The 19,238-nt window shown below is 45.5% G+C and overlaps 1 protein-coding gene across 1 annotated transcript in view; it reads left to right on the forward strand.

Annotated features, from left to right (window-relative positions):
• sv2a (synaptic vesicle glycoprotein 2A) overlaps positions 1 to 19,238 on the forward strand; it is a 35,835-nt gene that overhangs the window by 8,570 nt on the left and 8,027 nt on the right. The window contains exons 2-8 of the mRNA XM_062538774.1: positions 6,503 to 7,307; positions 15,424 to 15,604; positions 16,150 to 16,301; positions 16,795 to 16,928; positions 17,847 to 17,936; positions 18,185 to 18,292; positions 18,544 to 18,632. Of these exons, the coding sequence (XP_062394758.1) occupies positions 6,713 to 7,307; positions 15,424 to 15,604; positions 16,150 to 16,301; positions 16,795 to 16,928; positions 17,847 to 17,936; positions 18,185 to 18,292; positions 18,544 to 18,632 (1,349 nt within the window). The 5' untranslated portion in view covers positions 6,503 to 6,712. The remainder of the gene's footprint in view (positions 1 to 6,502; positions 7,308 to 15,423; positions 15,605 to 16,149; positions 16,302 to 16,794; positions 16,929 to 17,846; positions 17,937 to 18,184; positions 18,293 to 18,543; positions 18,633 to 19,238) is intronic.

The raw sequence follows: 19,238 nt of genomic DNA on the forward strand, positions 1-19,238 counted from the left end.
AACCTTAATGAATAAGTGTACTTTAAGCTCATTTGGAAACCGCATTTAAAGTACACTTGTACATTTATTCATTTATCCCAGGCTTTTATCCCGAGCAGCTTACAAATGAGGACAGACATTCAAGTGCACATCCCGTGCATGAGGAGTCCTTAAGGAGGAGGAGAGTATCAATAAATACTGCCGGAGGAGCGCTGGCTGTATAGTTGCCTCAGTGTACCAGTTGTAGATCTCTGCTCCCCATAGAACCCTCTGAGTAATACAAACTGAGTTACGTAATTGAGCCTTTCATCACCTGCAATGAGAGCTGCACGCCGTCGCCACCCTGGATGTTCTCTTCCATTTGATACAAATGAGCTTTCAATTAGGTGCTCCTTCTTGGTCCTTTTATTTGCAAGCCTCCTTTCTCCGAGCGTGTGTGGCATCTTAGGACAGGAACTGTTTTGTACTTATAAGATTAATGAATCTGTGGTGAATCAGTTCACGTGGCCACTTGGTTGTATTAAGCATGTTGCAACTTGCCACATGCACGATGTAAACACAGCTATGGAAGATTTGTGCAAGAGAAAAAGATCATTTACTATAAATTATTCTTCATGCTGAAAATAGAGAGCAATCATCTGGTGGGATTATAGACCATTAGATATGACATACTGTAGAAACCTCACATACATACATGTACATGTATGTACAGTAATGTCTCCACATGAGAGCTGTGTATTGGCAAGAATCTGTCGATACAGTACATGCCACGATACATTGGTTACGATCAAATGTCTAATTTCAGAAAAACTGAAGAAGAAGACATCATCATACACATAAAATGTAGGTCTAAAAGTTTGCTGTACACTGTAAAGTACACTTCTGCCTATGTCAATAACAAAATAAAGTGCTTGCATTTAAACTGTTATTAAAAAGATATCAATAGTATGTTTTGGAAAATCGATACAGTATCACGATATTCTATTTTATATTTTCTTACACTCCTACTCCACTTGTAACAATGTGTTTGGAGCTAGATGACATAATGACTCAAAATCGCTTACATTTCTATGAATAGACAAAACATGTAGTTGGATGGATGGATTGATACGATATGCATCTTACTATCATAGCTTGTACATCTCCTTCTGCACACAATACCCATTTGAAATCATCTACACTACCATGCCATGATGGCAGTTGCTAAGGATCCACTTCACTATAAGTGATTGGCAATCATCTGATATGATGAATCCTCTGACAATCATCAAAATAAATGATGTCTCCAAGATGTAACACACTGGAGAGGATAACTCAACATTTTATGTAAGGTGCATTTTTATGAACAGCCAAACCATTTTTGAATGGATTTATGTAGGCCTACACATAATATAATATGTTATTTTATAATAACATATCCAGTTAACATATCATCTCACTCTCAGTATACCTTTCCTTTGAAATCTACAACCTTGCCGTGCTATGATGATACCCAAGCCAGTTAATGGACTCTCCAGCTGGCCCCTTATGAGAGAATAGATTGCATCACTTGTTTACCGCAGCTGAAATATGTCCTGATGCAGCGCTAATTGAAACGTTAAAGAGCCCCCGCACAGCCTCAAGGGTTCCCAGCGGAGTCGTTATTAGGTGAGAGGCACCATAAAGCATGGATGGTTAAGACAGCATCTTCTCCCTTAAGATGGCTTGTCTAACAGAGAGAGACCCGCGCTGATGTGGTGGCGTTGACAAGAACATTTGAAATATCGTATGTTGTCTTATTCCCAATTTTTTATTTTTTTTGGCATGTGCATAGAAATATGAAATAATCTTGCCTCTTGTCATTTGCCAATAGACGATAGCTAGAGTACAATACACCTTCAGTAGGAGTGTGATAAAGACATAAGGACATTAAGGCAAGATTCTCACCAGTGGATTCAAATAGGTTTCTTGGTAGCTGTGATGAACTCTAGTGTAGTGAGCCAGACAGTACAGTAGCTCAGAGACCGGCGAGCTTGTCTTTGCGTTCGGCGGCTGCAGTGATGCATGTCCTCATCTGGCTCTAATTGAAATTGTAAAAGCTGCACAGACTCCTTCCTTGCAGACTCGTGTAGAGGGGAAAGGCGCTATAAAACACGAGCTGTTAAGCACACCGCAGGGTAAAGACAGCACTGTCTCCTTAAAGTTGCCTCTCTTTTTAAGAGACCTTGCTGTGTGTTCAGCTAGCAGATGCCTGCTAGAAGTTGCAGGTCCTTTTCACTACCTTTTACCATAAAACCAATAGTGTATGCATATAGGCACCCAAAGAGGTACCCCCTGGGATGGTATATTTCAGATACAGGTCCTCTTAGGAATTCCAAACTGTTTTATGCAAAATATACTGTATAACTAATTAGTTATGCTCTTTATGGCAGTGAGGTTAATCAGCTTCAGCCTTCACCCCTATCATGACTCTCCCTAAAGCTCTATTATCCGTCTAAATCTGGGCGCCCACAGCAGCTAGCATCTGTGTTCACAAATGGCCACAGATAACAGCAGTTGTCTTTCTTCAGCGGTATCCCTCTCTCTGTTGTTTTATGCCTCCGTGTGTCCTTTTAGGGCCTAATCTACACGGCACAGGAAATCCCTTTTCAAGCTCTTAGCTGGTGCAGTGAGTGCTTGCTGAGCTGAATGAACGAGAGGAACTCGATTGTCTTTTTTCTTTTCTTCTTCCTTCCATTCCCTTCCTCCTTTCCCCTTTTTTTCCTTCGGTCCAGCGGAGGAAGCGCACATTAATGGCCGGGGTTTTCAAAGCGGTTGCCTGGGGATTTGCTGGCCCACAAGGGGCCCGAGATTTAAATCAGCTCTGATTTCAGGGCCTGACTTTGGAGCCAGGATGCGAGAAGTTGCTTTCACAGGCCTTGTTTGGTGGACTGTGCATCACTGTTTCTACTAGTGTATTGACAACTCGAGATGTAACACTCAATAAGATATAAAACTATGACATGTTGAATGTAAATGCTATTTGACTATGAAAGGAAAGTTTACATTTATTCATTTAGCAGACACTTTCATCCAAAAATGAGAAATAATATTCAAACATTAGCATTTACTGATGCACTTTCATCTTTTAGAGTTCTGCTATTTCTCATTTGTTCCTGATTTTCATATTCATTTTCAGCTTGGCTGCCAGATCAAAGAGGCATCAACAAAATGGTGTCACAGAAAAGGGTGTAATTTTCCACCAATTAGATGTTTTTCGCCTTTGAGACCATACCTCATGCAGCTCATCTCATTCTATATGTACTAGGCCTACAGCCAATGATTATTATTGATTATGATTATTATCAATTATTAGACTATTTTCATAATGGATTGTAGAGCTGCATGCTCTATAGACCCCATTGTTTCTGGCAAGATTGGAATGCTTGAATTCAATATACAACATTTCACATGCCATATAGCTCAACACATTTTATTTGAGCTTTGACAGGCCGATGGAAAATCCTCGGCAGTAGTGAAGCTCCGTTTGCCACATCTCTTTGAGTTTATTTTTTTTTTTACCAATTTGGTAAATAGGTAGTTATCAAAGAGCATTTGAGTGATACACACTGAGAGTAATTGCTCCTGTCGTTCTGACCTGAACGAGCAGAGAGAGATACCACCGCCAGTTACTTACCAAGTTACTACCTGACCTGCGCTGATATTGACATTTATGTCTGTTGATTCTTTATTTTCTAAAGGTTATTTGCTGCCGTATTTGATTTCAGGACCTTATTTGTGCGCATGGTGTCTAGTTGCTAAGGAATAATGTTTGTCAGGAGCAACCTGTGTGGTCAGTATAGAGTCCTCTCCGGTTAGTGGAGGGCACGTGAGGGAGATGCTTGACCTCTAATGGACGCTGAGTCACTGCTAGCGCTTTTGCTTTTCTGGGAGGGAGCGACACAGTCCAAGATGGTCCTGTTGAAAACTGTGCCTGCATGCATTCCATGCTCTTAATGATCACAGCCAGAGCTGAAGTGGAGGCTAAATGCAAGTTAACGCAGTTTATCCACCTCTGGACATTTCAGGAATAGTTTATCCACCTCTGACACTTCAGAAATAGTTTATCCACCTCTCAAAAGAGGTTATTCACCAACTGCAACTTTTAACATTCAAAAATCACACTGTATTGTCCACAGTCAAGGACCCATCTCAACACTCTAGGAACCATTTAATACCACTGGTATTGTTATAATCATTGGACAGTAACCTCCACCATCATCAAACATGTTCTGAATGCCTTTTTTAAAAATATGATACTACATGGCATCATAGTTTACCCACCTTTTATTTTAGCACTACACCCCTGATAACAATGATGATGATGATGATGTTGGTATACTTGTGGGTATGGTGACTGAGATCATTTGTTAGTATAGTGGGCAGCCAATTAATCATTGTGTTGGACCAGTGATCATTTGGTTTAACGGTTGCTTGTGGGAAGAAAGATTTGGAGAATTGGAGTGAGGGGAGTAGAATTTAAGGCGCATTAAGGAAATTGATGTTTTCATGCCACTGGATTTAGAGGTTCACACCAAACAGTGGACACACATGGGCAAATACAACAAGAGAGGTTTGATGTAAAACCCTAGAGCTTTGTTTATCTATAAAAGGAAGCATTTCTCAGAAATATCCAATGTCCCCAGGGCTTTTTTGGCAGCATGGCCTTTCTATTGACCGGTGCCTCCTCAGACATACCCTGAGGCATGGTTCACTCCTGGGTCCACAGCTCTGCTAGCCCATCCCAACCTGACCAGGAAGATACCACTAAGACATCAACATTACTGAGTTGCTTGGTGCCCATGCTCAAGGTGTAGACAAGCTGGTGAAGCATCTATGTGTATTGTGTAATAATCTGCAGTCTGCACTAATAAGTTAGACTGTTTAAACCCAGCCCAATCTGCCGGTGATTTGATTTCGCCCTGCAGTTCTGGCTGGAAACCTCCACATTTTTCTACCCTACTTCTGTTACAAATCTGCGGGGACCAATCACAAACTGGCTTATCCACCTGGTGTACCTGGATTGTTGGTACCTGATTGGTTGAAGGACTATCCAATTGCGTACAGAGTCATTTGAGCTATGCCCAGTGATGACGCCTCTCCTGCAGTAGAAACAGACTCCCCAGACTAATGTTCAATCTTAAACGATTGAGCTTGGTCTGGTGATAGCATTTGCATTTCTGTTTTAAAAATCCATTTGATAATACACTTAATTGATAGTTGATGGCCTATACTCCCTGGCAAAAAAAGATGAATTTTTGTGTTGGTGTTTCTGGATGATTTGGCCTTGTCTTAGGATCGGTGTTTTTGAACTGAGCCAGTACTGTAGATGAGCATTCAGAACATGAACAGATGAGGTGATGTGAGTGGTGTGTTTTCTGTGGCAACTCAAGTATCTCAACAATGCCGCGTTCCGCCGAGAGGCTGAATGGGAGTGCTGCAGAGAGCTTCATCCTTGTGGTGTCGCCGCTCGCCTGAGTGCCTCACGGTCAAAGGATCCGTCGAGACGGAGATCAGATGGAGACGGAAGGTGAAGAGATGGCAAACGCAGACGCCAGTTTGCCCTCGTGGCGGGTCTCTTTCTGGATGGAAAATGCAACAAAGAGGCCCTCGCCGAAAAAGCAATTATCCTTCAGCACCGCTAACACGGCAGCTGAGTGACAGGCAAAGAGGTGGAGAGACGGCGGAAAGGAGGGTCGAGAGAGCGATTGTCCGTGTTTGGTTTACAGAAGGAGTACCGTAAAATGGCTCTCTGCTCCTCGACTGATTTCATGCCGCAAAGGGCTCCTCTGTAAGGAGAACGAGAGAGAGAGAGAGAGACAGAGAGAGAGAAAGAAAGAGAGTGATATTTCAAAGTGTCACTGCGCATTAAGGCCGCTGCCTCCGAGATATTATTGATGTTGGTTAATTATGCATTGTGTTATTAATGCCGTTATTGGAATCCTCGCTAATATCGTTATTTCATTCCAGACGTCAGGGCATAATAGCGCAAAGATTTCCACCAGAGCAGATATAATTACATGCCCATTAGAAAAGGGCCTCTGTTGTCCGCGTTCCCTCGAGGTTTTTAATTCAGGTTGGCAGGCATAGAGAACGTGAGGCCACCTGTGGAGACCTGTGGGGGCACCTTTCAGAGGCATTTTCTTCTGGGCGGTTCTCCACGTTAGATACGAGACCATAACTGGCCATTTTCCGAGTGACTGCATCTCACCCACGTCGCATTTTGCTATATATTTACAGAACACAGTAGACTTTAGCAACATTGTGAAGCCTTCCGCTGCTGGTAGATAAGTGTGTGGTAAATACAAATTATATTACTGAACAGAACCTTTAGAGTAGGGCATTCTCATGCATAACAGGATAGTTGTACATGTCTGATACTGCCAATATCTGCCAATATCATACTAGATCGTTCATGTTTAAAAGGTCAGTTTCACATGTACCCTGTGCACTGATTGCAGTAGCTCAACCTGTATGTTTCCCCCCTCTCCTTTCTTTCTTACAGACTCTGCATTCCAGCAGGTGTGGAGTGAAAAAAACCCCATCTGGAACCGGCAGCTGTCCATGGTGCTGAAGCTCTAACACGGCAGTGTGCACATACATGCCAACGGCTCACTCTTGACACAAGGTCCCCTGTAGCTGCTCTGCACAGACACACACACTCACACACACACACACACACCCCGTCTTACAGTGAAACAACACACACGCCAAGATGGATGAGGGATACAGAGACCGGACGGCCTTCATAAAAGGCGCCAAGGACATCGCCAAAGAGGTGAAGCGCCACGCCGGCAAGAAGGTGGGCCGCCACGTGGACAAGATGGCCGACGAGTACACCAAGCGCTCGTACGCGCGCTTCGAGGAGGAGGACGATGACGAAGACTATCCCCAGCAGGCGCAGGACGGCTCGTACTACCGCAGCAACAGTCGCGCCAACGACGAGGAGGGCCACAGCGACTCGACGGAGGGCCACGACGAGGACGACGAGATCTACGAGGGCGAGTACCAGGGCATCCCGCGCGCCGACTCCTCGGGCAAGGCCGACGGGCAGGCGGATCAGGCGCAGCAGGCCCAGTTCAGGGACACGACCCAGTACGAGGCCGAGCGGCGCAAGGACCAGGAGGAGCTGGCCCAGCAGTACGAGACCATCCTGCAGGAGTGCGGCCACGGGCGCTTTCAGTGGACGCTGTACTTCGTGCTGGGCCTGGCGCTCATGGCCGACGGCGTGGAGATCTTTGTGGTGGGCTTCGTGCTGCCCAGCGCCGAGAAGGACATGTGTCTGTCGGAACCCAACAAAGGCATGCTGGGTAAGTAAGTGGGCAGAAATGCCCAACCAAGTATAAAGTTCAATGAAAGAGAAACTCAGTACACAAGATGTATTGCTGATGCCAAAAACACATACTTTTAATTAATCAAAATGCACTGAAAATGTGGTACCAGCTGAAGTAACTGGCTAAAACTGAACTCTGAACTGAGCCAAAGCCAGACTTCATGCCCAACCTTTCTTTTTTAGTGATAATTCAGAATTCCTTTGATATATGTTGCTGTCTCAAGCAAAGCAAAATGGTGGAACACATTTGGAGAAAATTGATTTGATAAGTTTTCTGACTTCAATCAGAAAAATCATTTCAGTACTTGATTACAAAAATGATCTCATGACTGAAGGCTTTTGACATCGTGGAGTCTGTGATCTAGTATTCAAAATTGATTGATTTGTGACGTTCCTAATCAGTACAGATTGTTAAACTTGTTAAGCTGATTTTTTCCCCATCTGGGTTCACCTCATATGAAAGTCACTGCTTCAAACGAAGGGCTTCCCCCATATTAATGAAGTCCTCTCACGTCCGGTGCCGTGTTTTGAGATGCCATGCTAGCATGTGATAGTGAGCAGCTTGCTCGTGGGATAACCTACCCTCCCAGGAGGTGAAGGTCCATTCTGATTTTACGCCTTGAACACCATCTGCCCCGGTCGGGGCCGGCAAGGGCGGCGGCCCCCCTCAGCTCTTTATCAGCATTGCACAGCGTCCTGATGCGAGCTGCACGCTGTCCTAAGTGGATAAGGGGATGAGGAATGGGATGCCGGGCCGCTGGTAGCGTAGTGGCTAAGCTAAACCGGGCTAGCGTGCAGTAGCCAGATAAGTTGGGGGTTCAATTCCCGGCTGTCACCGTTATGCCCTTTAACGGTTTGTGAATGATTTCCAGAACTTGTTTGTATCAGCATGTGTCATAAAATGCATCCCATGGGGCATCTACAGTAAATGGTCATTTAGAAGAGTGTCTAGTGTATCAGACTTGCCACAGCAGGTGAGGTCAGTGAAATTGGGTTCATTTTAGCAGCACACGTCATCAAAATATGGACAAAACATTGCCCTTCAAAATAGACATTGTGTCATTGTATGGCAACTTCAACAGAGTCTGCTGAGGAGTGGCATATGTGAATGAGCAGAACGAATGGCATGCAACACGTCTGTGATGTAGGCGTGACTCATGTGATGTGTGATACAGGCAGCTGACAAGACTGTGTTTCTTCATGCGTGTGAAAGAGAGGCAGAGAGATGGAGGAAGAAGGAAGAGCATGTTTGTTTATGCAGGCCCACGGCACAGAGCTCGCTAATGTGGACGTGTGTGTTTGTCTCTCACTTCCTCCGTTTGTGGGGAAGTACGAGAGAGGGAGAGAGACAGAGAGAAAGAGAGAAAGGATGAGAGAGACGTGTCTTTGAACTCCTGCAGTGTGTTTCTTCCCAGTGTAAATCCTGCATTTATGGATGCCGTTGTCTGTGACTATACAGTAGCTGTGTGCAGACCTGGAATTTCATGATTTTAGGGGCAAGGTCACATGGTCTTCAGTTGGGCATATTTGGCAGGGCACAAAGGCCACACATCAAGGCACCAGGACCAAAGTTAGCAATAGCCTAGGCTACATAAAAATGATCAAAGTTTTATTTAAACTATTCTCAGCAGTAGACCTATAATCACTGAATGAAACCTTACAAAAACATGAAACATGGCATATACTGTAAGCCTATATAGAACTGTAAATCATCAGATTGTAATATTTACAGATATCTAGGCTATATTTAACATTTATTTTGTTTTTGACTTGATATGAAATCATGTATTAAACAGCACATTGTAAACTTAAAGCCCAAAGTTGGAGACATGCATGTAAATGAAATAGGCTGCAATTTCAAATCGGATTACTCCGGAACGGCTAATTGTACAGGGGAATGCTTTACACCTTTGTGTTCGGTAAGTGTGTTCAGCTGTTTATTCTGATATATGGTTTGTCATGTGTTGAGTGAAGAGTTCCTGAGATATTCCACGGAGATGAATGGGTGCGCCGGAGATGGGCGCAGAACTGTATGCACAATAATATGATTCAATTACAGTAAAGTTACTTATCTCGCAAACCGTTTATCACAGCAATTAGCTGCTAATATCTTTTAAAAACGGAGAGAAAGCTCTTTCATGTGATGTGATACATGTGATATAGTTAAGCAAGGCTTTGGGAGCTATCTTATCTCATAACATTTACAGTATGATATGCCAGGGTAGTGTTAAAGAATTCCTCCTCGCATTAATGTGAGGGAATCCAATGAATTAAAGGGGTAGTTCAGGATTTTAGGCATAGGACCTCATGTCCAAGTTAGCTAATATGATATTTATCAGTGGAGACCGTTTCCAGCACAAACTAATCATCATCTAGTCATTCAGAGTTCACTGGTGCTAGGCTAGTGGAAGTCAATGGTATGTGCTAGCCTGCCACTAAAAACAGTCTTACCCACCCCACTCCACAGTACATCTCTGAGGCAAATAAATGATAACATCAGACTATCGATGTACAGTAGATGTCTGTGTTGATAGAATAATGTTAGGAATGAAACTTGCCTTGCATCGCATTGCAATAGTAATACTTTGTTCCCTGTAGTAGGTAGTACTAGGCATACAGTAGACTACAGCAACGGTGGACTGATATTACCTAGGTGTGCTTGAACTGGAGTGTGCTTTTCTGCTTACTTTTCGGACAGTATACTAACCAGGGCAAAGTAAAATTCCACTGCTGCCGAGAAACTAGTCACTGGCTAAACTGTAAATTAGGTCCTACACTATTATTCCAAACTACCCCTTTAACATTAACATTATCAACAACAGCACATTGTCAAGAAAAACATTACTTCTCTACAACAACATAAGGAAATGGATCCATCACAGCTGGCATTAGGCTTTTGCTTTCCAAAGCTGCCTAAAATCTAAATCTTCTGGTTGCTGAATGTTGGATTTTTCTTGCCGAGCGCTGTCACTTTCTCCACCATATCAAAGAGTAAATTAATTTGTTCTGTGAATGCTAAGATTATTTTGACAGGCCATAGGCTGCAAATTAAAATTGCTGCATCAGTCGGATATAAAGCAGAATATGGAAAGAAGGGGGAAGTAGTCACACAGGGCATGATTTTTAAATGGCCATCACGGCCAATGAAAGGGGCAATGACGGCCATGGCCGGCGTGATATTCTGGTCTTGGCTGTGTGAGTGTTTTAATATGATTATCTGTGTACATCAAATGTGTGATTGTTTGTGTTCATGCTCTGTATGTGTAGGAGGGGAATTATGTATATGAGCAGTCTGTGTATATGTGTGTGTGTGTGTGTGTGTGTGTGTGTGTGTCTGTCTATCTGTCTGCGTCTCTGTCTGTGTGTGTGTGTGTTTGTGTTTGTGTGTGTGTGTGAGAGAGAGAGAGAGAGAGAGAAAAAGAGTTTGTGAGTGTTTGATGTATTTGGTGTGTGTGTGTGTGTGTGTGTGTGTGTGTGTGTGTGTGTGTGTGTGTGTGTGTGTGTGTGTGTGTGTGTGTGTGTGTGTGTGTGTGTGTGTGTGTGTGTGTGTGTGTGTGTGTGCAAGCGTGTGTGTGTGTGCAAGCGTGCATGTGTGTGAGCCCTGGTCACCATGATGCATTGCTAGCCAGCAGCGAGCTGGGCCCTTGGTCTCTCCCTGTTACACAACACGCCTGACTCATGCTGGAGTGCCTTGCTGCCTTGCTGCCTGCCTGCCTCGCGCACTTGGCTTGCCTCCACTGGGTCCTAGTGCCCCCCCTTTGTCCCCTTCCCCCTCTCCTCTGTCACCTGGGATGGTGCCTCTGCTGCACATACATACATACATACACACACACACAGATACTCAAAGAAACACACACAGAAACACACACACATGTACACAAAGAAACACACACACACACACACACACACACACACACACACACACACACATATAAACAGAGAAACACACACACACACACACACACACACACACACACACACATATACACAGAGAAACACACACACACACACACACATACACACACACACACAGCTGCAGTCTGGGCGCTCGCTCGTGCATGCTCGCCTCTTTCACATGAGCCTCTCCAATCACATTGGGCTGCGTGTCTGTGTGGGACGTAATTGCCTGCAGAATTTTTATGCTGGCTGCACCCAGTGGTAAACCACTGCATGCTGCTGCAGCGCCCAGAATATCAGAGGCTGCGCCACATCGGGGGCTTTCACGTTGACAGCGAGAGAAGGACAGACAGACAAAGACACACGGAGAGAATGAGAGAGAGAGGGGGAGGGGGAGGGAAAGGAGAGTGAGAAAGAGAGATAGAGAAGGGGAGGGGGGGTTCAGATCAAGGACTATCAGAACACTGCTGAGTTTTGGTGCCATTGGAATGCAAGGCGTAAGCTGCAGAAGCCATGGGCAGGGATGACCAGCCCTGTTCTCTGTGGCTTGCCTATCAATGAGAATAGCCTGGCCACATGGTGTGGCTGCCTATATGAATGATGCGCTGGGAATCCCGCTTGGTTCCCAATTTGATCCAAAAGATTGCCACAGCCACTGCTTCGCCATTCAATTCTGCCCCCTGCCATCATGTGCAGCGGTCAGTCATTTGATTCATAGGGAGACGGGTTCCCCTATGTTTAATAAAGCCTGTTATCGCCATCTCTCACACTCGCGTGCGCTAACGGACTCGCTCGCTTGCTCGATCGCTCGCCTGCCTGCCTGCTGTTCAGGGTCTGCACCTGTCTATGTGAGAAGAGATGTGCTGCGAAGATGTGAAGGTGACAGGGCGCTTGCGTTTCAGCACTCTGCTCTCTGACGAGCGCAGTGACGGAGGCAAAGATGGAGGGAGGGAGGGATGGAAGGAGGGAGGGAGGGATGGGTGGAAAATGAGGAGGGGAGTGGAGAGGCTGTGGCGGAGCAGTGTGAGGATTTGGCTTTTTTACATTTAGCGATGTGAATGATCGAGAGAGAGAGAGAGAGAGAGGGAGATGGAGTGTCAGGGTAGAGGGCTAGTAGAGGCAGCCGCCTACAGAACACCCTGTGGTTCCTCATCCATGACCAAACCGCCAGCCTCCCCCGCCACCCCATCCCTGCTCCCTGCTCCCTGCTCTCTGTTCTCTGCACTGACGCAAAAGGGTCGCACTCTCTCACAGAAAAAAAGGGGGTGGGGGGTTGGGGGGCTGCTGGCCGCTATAAATAGCCCCCCCACCTCCTCCACTCCACTCCACCCCCCTCTCCCTCAGCCCTGGAGCCTCCTGTCACAGTGCAGAACAATCATGGATAGACCCTCCCCCCGTTTCCCGCCTCCTACCTCTCTCTGTCTCTCTCTCTCTCTCTCTCTCTCTCTCTGTCTCCTTATCTTCTTTGCTCGCTCTCTCCCTCAGGGACAGAGAGAGAAATACATATATATATGTGTAGTTACATATAGTTATATATGCATATATATTGCTGTCTTTTTTTCCTTCTCTCTGTTTCCTTTTTTTCTCCCACTCTCACTCTCTCACACACAGTGTGTGTATTTGTGTGTGTGTGTGTGTGTGTGTATGACGTAGAGCTCAGCTGCCCGTGGGCCCCTGCCCTTCCTCCTCTGAGATTCCCTCAGCAACACATGCTCCAACATGGCCGCCACACATCCTCACAGTGAGCGCTTCACTTCCGCTCCAGCACCCAGCTGCTCTCACCACTCCTCTCTCCTCATTCATATGGAGCTCTCTTTCACAGCCATCGCCGTGCTAGTCTTCAGTAGATATGTAGTCTTCTCTATGCAGTCATGCGTAGCGTAGTTTTTTTGGCAGTGGTGGCTCAAGATAGTACAATTTATTTGCTCAAACCTGTTCGGTATTTGCTCAAACCGTTCACTAAATCAGCTGATTCTGATTAATACAACTCCAATGCCAGATAGATCAACTACTGTAATTAGTGAAATCGAATCACCCTATGTTAGGTGCTCAGGTAGAACCAATACATGGTAGGATTTTTACTCTCTGAAGCCAGACTTTTACACCCTGAGGTTGTTGGCATTTCCTATGGCTGCTGTCTCTCTAGTCTACAGCATGGAGTGTATATAGTGTCCATAGTGTGCTGCTGTTGCTGGTCTGGTCTGCTCTGTTGCTAGCTTCCCTGCACTGTACTGAGGCGTGCCGAAAGACAGCATGAAATCAATCAGAGTTTCCAGCTCGGGCTGACGGCGACGAGGAGGCAGAGAGGGATAGTGTTTAGTGGCTGAAACGTGGCCTCGCTGGTAAGTCAGTCCATTAGAGGAGCTGCCGGTGGCCGGCGAGGTGGCCGCGAGGTTAATTTGACAGCAGATAGAAAGTGCTGAGGGGATTGAGGATCAGCACCTTGGACAGCTCCCTCCCTCCTCTCCCAGAGCGCCGGGGAGCCGAGCTCCGAGTTTGCCCTTTTTCTTCTGCGGTAGGTTGTGCTGTGGGCACACGGCAGGGAGGGGAGCCGGTAAGAGATAGCAGCAGCAGCAGGGACAGGCAGGCAGGCAGGCAGGCTGCCACCGCATTGCAGGGACGGCGGGGCTAATCACAGGCTGTCATCGCCGTCTTTCCTGCCACCGAATGTCCATTGTGCGCGCGTGGCCCCAAGGTGAGCCTGATGCCGCTGGCAGCCCAAAGCGAAATGCCACCGGGGCTGGGAGGGCAGGGAGCTGTGGTCACCTTCAGCCCCGGCCCGAGGCTCAGCACCGCAGCCTGGAACCAGGCCACTGAGGTGGGGGAGGCCATCGGAGACTCCAGCCAGCTGGAGCTACTCAAGGTTCCGTTGTAACAGCGTTTGACACCTCATCAAGCACATGAGCTAAATTTATTCTCCGTGAGAAAAATTAGGCTCTTTTTTTTTTGGTAAAAGTTAAGGTCCCATGTACAATGTACAAAGATACATTTTATCTACAGTATAAAGATGCCTTCCACCTATTTAGGTTAATTTCACCAAAAGCCAAATTTAGCAAAACACAACCCTTAATATCACAACCTTTATCTGGGATTACGTCTTTAAAGTTAATATGTCTCCTAATTCATCATACCATTACAGGCTTTGTCCAACCATAGACATCATGGATTCTGTTTGTGAAGTGTGAGTATGGGATGCCAGACATTGGACTCGAAGAGACTTCTTGTGTCTGTGTCAGTATTGGGCCTGATAACGTGTCATTAGGGATGCGGTCACTGTGGCAAGAAGTCAATGGCCGTGTCTGACGAGCGACTATGTGGTGTGACTTCTGTGGCTGACTCATTGCCTTGGCGCACACGCACGCACACACACACACACACACACACACGTGCGACATCGCAAGATTAGGTGGTGACTGCCTTCGCAGTCGAATCGTCTCAGCCACAGAGGCAGAAAGAAGGTGCAAATGTGGTTAGACACAAAATGGCTGAATATTCGTCACTGTGTCAAAGGTTTCTGCAACTGTAGTCGTATGGGAATATGGCATACTAATGGCATGCTAATGCTCATGGTAGCCTTATGGTAGCGCTCATGAGGGTGTTTACTGACTGATTTGCATTTGATTGAGCACAGCCCTGACAATAAATAGCAACATTGTATAGTGGAGGAAGCTTCCACAGATTCCACTGCCTTTATATACTGTATAAAAGGCATTTGCCTTTAATCAGATAGGACAGTTAAGAGGGACAGGAAGGGACTGGAAGAGAGAGAGGTGTGGGATCGGAAAATGACCGTGGCTTGGACTCAAACACAGGCCACTGTTTGCACTTGGACATGAGTATGGTATGGACGCTGTAGCCACTGTTGACACAGCTCCCCACCGATTCCACTTCCTGTTTTCATGACAAATAGACATGTGTTTCTTACAATGATTTCTCACCACTAACGCACTGTACTCTGCCGATTCAAGCAGCTAATGTTGCTCTGTCATAATGCACTGGAGGCTACAGGCGCTCTAGCAAGACAGCTAGGATCCATTTTTACTCTGATGCCTGTGAGGAGTCTTATTTTTAGTGACTATCCCTCCCCACCCCACCCTCTCTCTGACAAATCATCCTCTCTACCTCCATCTCTTTCTCTCTCTATATCTATCTCTCTCTCTCTCCATCTCTGTCTCCCCTCTTCTCTCCCTCCACAGGCCTGATTGTGTACCTGGGCATGATGGTGGGTGCCTTCGTGTGGGGCGGTCTGGCGGACAGGATCGGCCGGCGGCAGACTCTCCTCATCTCGCTCTCCATCAACAGCGTCTTTGCCTTCTTCTCCTCCTTCGTGCAGGGCTACAGCTCCTTCCTCTTCTGCCGCCTCCTCTCCGGCGTCGGGTACCAAACGCAGACTTCCTGTCTCACTCTCTCACACATTCACTCACTCACTCACTCACTCATTCACTCATTAACATTATTGCTGAAATCATTATGGGTCCTCCCTACAAATATGCCATGATTATTTGTATGTTTGTTTGTTCTCTCACTCACTCACTCACTCGTTCACTCATTTATTCGTTCACTTATTCACTCACACACTCACTCGTTCATTTAATCCATTTGTTCCCTCATTTGCTCACTCTTTCATTCATTTATTCATTGTGTCTTTCACTCTGTCACACTCACTCAGTCAGTCATTCCCTCGCTGATAGCCGCTGACAGTGGTGCTACCCTTATGAGAGGGATTTTAATGAGATTCAATTAGAGAGAAGAGAGTTAATTATATTCTGTGGCGTTCACTCTCATTATCTTTCTATTCATCTCTCTTGCTCTCGCTCTCAGTCACATGAACACTGATGTTATCCTTTTTTATTTCTTTTTTTCCTCCCCTCCTTCTCTCTCTCTCTCTCTCTCACTCTCTCTCTCTCTCTCTCTCTCCTCAGTATTGGGGGTTCTATCCCCATCGTGTTCTCCTACTACTCCGAGTTCCTTGCCCAGGAGAAGCGCGGCGAGCACCTGAGTTGGCTCTGCATGTTCTGGATGATCGGGGGCATCTATGCTGCGGCCATGGCCTGGGCCATTATCCCTCACTATGGTACACACAAGACCTCTCTCTCTCTCTCTCTCACACACACACACACACACACACACACACACACACACACACTCTCTCTCTTATTCTCTCTCTCTTTCTCTCTGTATGCAATCTGTGCTATACAGCAGAATGTATGCCACTTGCATTTCAGAGAAAGTAGTGGCACATTGGAGAGGAGTGACATTATTTTGTATATTAGGTTATTGCCCGATGGTATGATTTACGTATGGCCGAGTGGTTATTGACTGTAATTAAGCTCTTTAATTCTCTATGCTGGAGAAGAGGCTCTGACAAATAGACTTGCCATCAGGGGGAAACCGCCTCGGCTAATTAACATTATGTCAGTAATAAACATAACTGTATTATAGTTTTAATAAAAGCCATCTTCTCTCTTTCTCAATGGTCTGCTCTCTCTCTCCCCCCCTCTCTCTCTCTCTCTCTCTCTCTCTCTCTCTCTCTCTCTCTCTCTCTCTCTCTCTCTGTCTCTCTCCAGGCTGGAGTTTCCAGATGGGCTCGGCGTACCAGTTCCACAGCTGGCGCGTGTTCGTGCTGGTGTGTGCCTTCCCTGCCGTGGCGGCCATAGCCGCGCTCAACATCATGCCCGAGAGCCCTCGCTTCTACCTGGAGGTGAGCACAGCTCACCGGCGCATAGAGGACAACAGCCAGAGAACAGAGTAGCCGACCTATATCAGGAAGAGAGAAGACAGTATTCATTTGTATGATAACCAAGTAGCCTGAAATAAGTAGACGACAGCACTTCACAGATATATTAGAAATATTAGCAATGGAATGACAGTTCAATATTATGACGTAGTGGAACAGAAACCCTCATTTTAATATATTTGAGGATATTTGGGTGTACCTTACCTTACTAAATGTTGTATGAGTTATGCTCGTACTGCTAATTTATTTGATGTGGCACCTTTCCAGGCACTTAGGAACTTTTTACAGGCAATTTAAACTGCCGCGATGAAATATTAAAAACAGTTCATGAAGGATTAATGAGGGGGGGATAGATTCATTATTTAAGATGTGGTATGAATGAAAAGCGCACCACTTAAAATCAATATGCTACCCATGTCCATATCCAAGGTCCATTTCACTTGTGAGACTCACACTGCTGTACCTTTGTAGTGTGGTGTAATATCGACGTTCTGTTATTGAATGAGAACACAGCAACCTCGGTCGCTACCTACAGGTGCTCAGATTATCAACAAGCTATTGGCTGGATTTGGTTAAGATGATGTTCAACAACAGTTTTGTATACTAAAGTTGAATCTGGACATATTGTCTGTTCAGTCTCTGTGAGTGAGTTACAGTATACAAATAAATTGTTACCCAAATATTCAGAAAGCTTTCAGTATACTTACCTTAACTTACCTAGATTTTCTACTAACACTGAAAACATCTCTTGTTCAAAAAGTGTATACTTGCTTTATGAGAGTCATCCATAGAGAAAGAGAGATAACATTATTGCTGAAGTCACTATGAGTCCTCCTTCCAAATACGCCATGTTTATTTGTTTGTTTGTTTGTTTGTTTACAGAATGGGAAGCACGACGAGGGCTGGATGATCCTGAAGCAGGTCCACGACACCAACATGAGGGCCAAGGGCTACCCTGAGAGAGTCTTCTCCGTGAGTGGCCACTGAATACACAGCATTGTATCACACTTACACGTTAGTGGAGGGCGTCGTTTATTTATATACTCTGAGCGCAGATATATCACATTTGTTAGTGCGTCCTCTGAAACAAGCCAAGGTCAACCACTTCAGCTACAGCTCTCCAGGATTTCAGCATACAGACAGACATCCAGGTCATATAACAAAGTGGCATGGAAGCGCCCCGAAACTCTGCAATGAGCCTCCATTTTGAAATCTTCTAGGTCACTACCATCAAGACGGTGAAGCAGATGGATGAGCTGGTGGACATGGGAGACTCCATGGCCTGGCACCAGAAGTGGAGGACGAAGCTGTCCAACCTCTTCCACCAGGTACTGTCACAGTTAACACTTCAGCCCCCATTTCAATTTGAAAGTTATTTATCGTTATGGTTATAGTTTTATGCAAAGTATAGTATAGTTTTATCTAAAGCATTTGCATTTTTGTTTTTGTAAGTGTATAAAGCTAAAGTGAAGCATAATGTGGAAAATGTTTTGACTGACAGCTTTTAGTGTATAAAATAACCCAAATGGAACCTTTTTGCCTCACACACTGTCCATATTTTATCTGTTCTTCTCCGCAGGTGTGGAGCAACTTCCTGACCATCTTCAACCCTGAGTTCCGCCGCACCACCTACATGATGATGGCCGTGTGGTTCTCCATGTCGTTCAGGTGTGTGTGTGTGTGTGTGTGTGTGTGTGTGTGAGCGCGAGCGCCAGGCCTGGCCCTGCCGATGCCCGCTGCGCAGCTCAGTATTAACTGCACTATTACTCAGCCTGCCGCTCACAATGCCTTTGAATAAATTATTGATCACCGGGAATATCTGAGTGCTTGCGGCATCGTTCTCCTTTGCCTTCAAGCGGTGCCAGACTCTCGGCTCAGTGTTCATTGCGACTAGCTGTTATTGTACTCACTGGTCTGGCTAGCTTCCCTTTGTCTGTGGTATTGTTTTATTAAGTATTCAGAAGCAACAATTGGTCTTTTGTCTTCAGGATTTGTGCTAATCATTTCTAATTAAGGTTCTATTAGTCAGCAATGTGATAGTTGTGTTTTCACTAGAGGTGACATCGATTTTGGTGAAGTGCCTGCTGTTTTGTTAAGAGGGGGATTAAAGATTAATCATCAATGCCAATATGGTAGCGCACATATAGACTTGCATTGTATCATGCTAGTTCCTAATTATGTTCTGTGCATTGCTGTAAAAGAGCTTAATGGTCAGTCAATTTTCCTGAAATAAATAACAGATTGTTTCATTTATTGATTGATCCTACTTATGTT

The sequence above is a fragment of the Sardina pilchardus genome, chromosome 6 (assembly GCF_963854185.1).
Source record: "Sardina pilchardus chromosome 6, fSarPil1.1, whole genome shotgun sequence".
NCBI lineage: Eukaryota > Metazoa > Chordata > Actinopteri > Clupeiformes > Clupeidae > Sardina > Sardina pilchardus.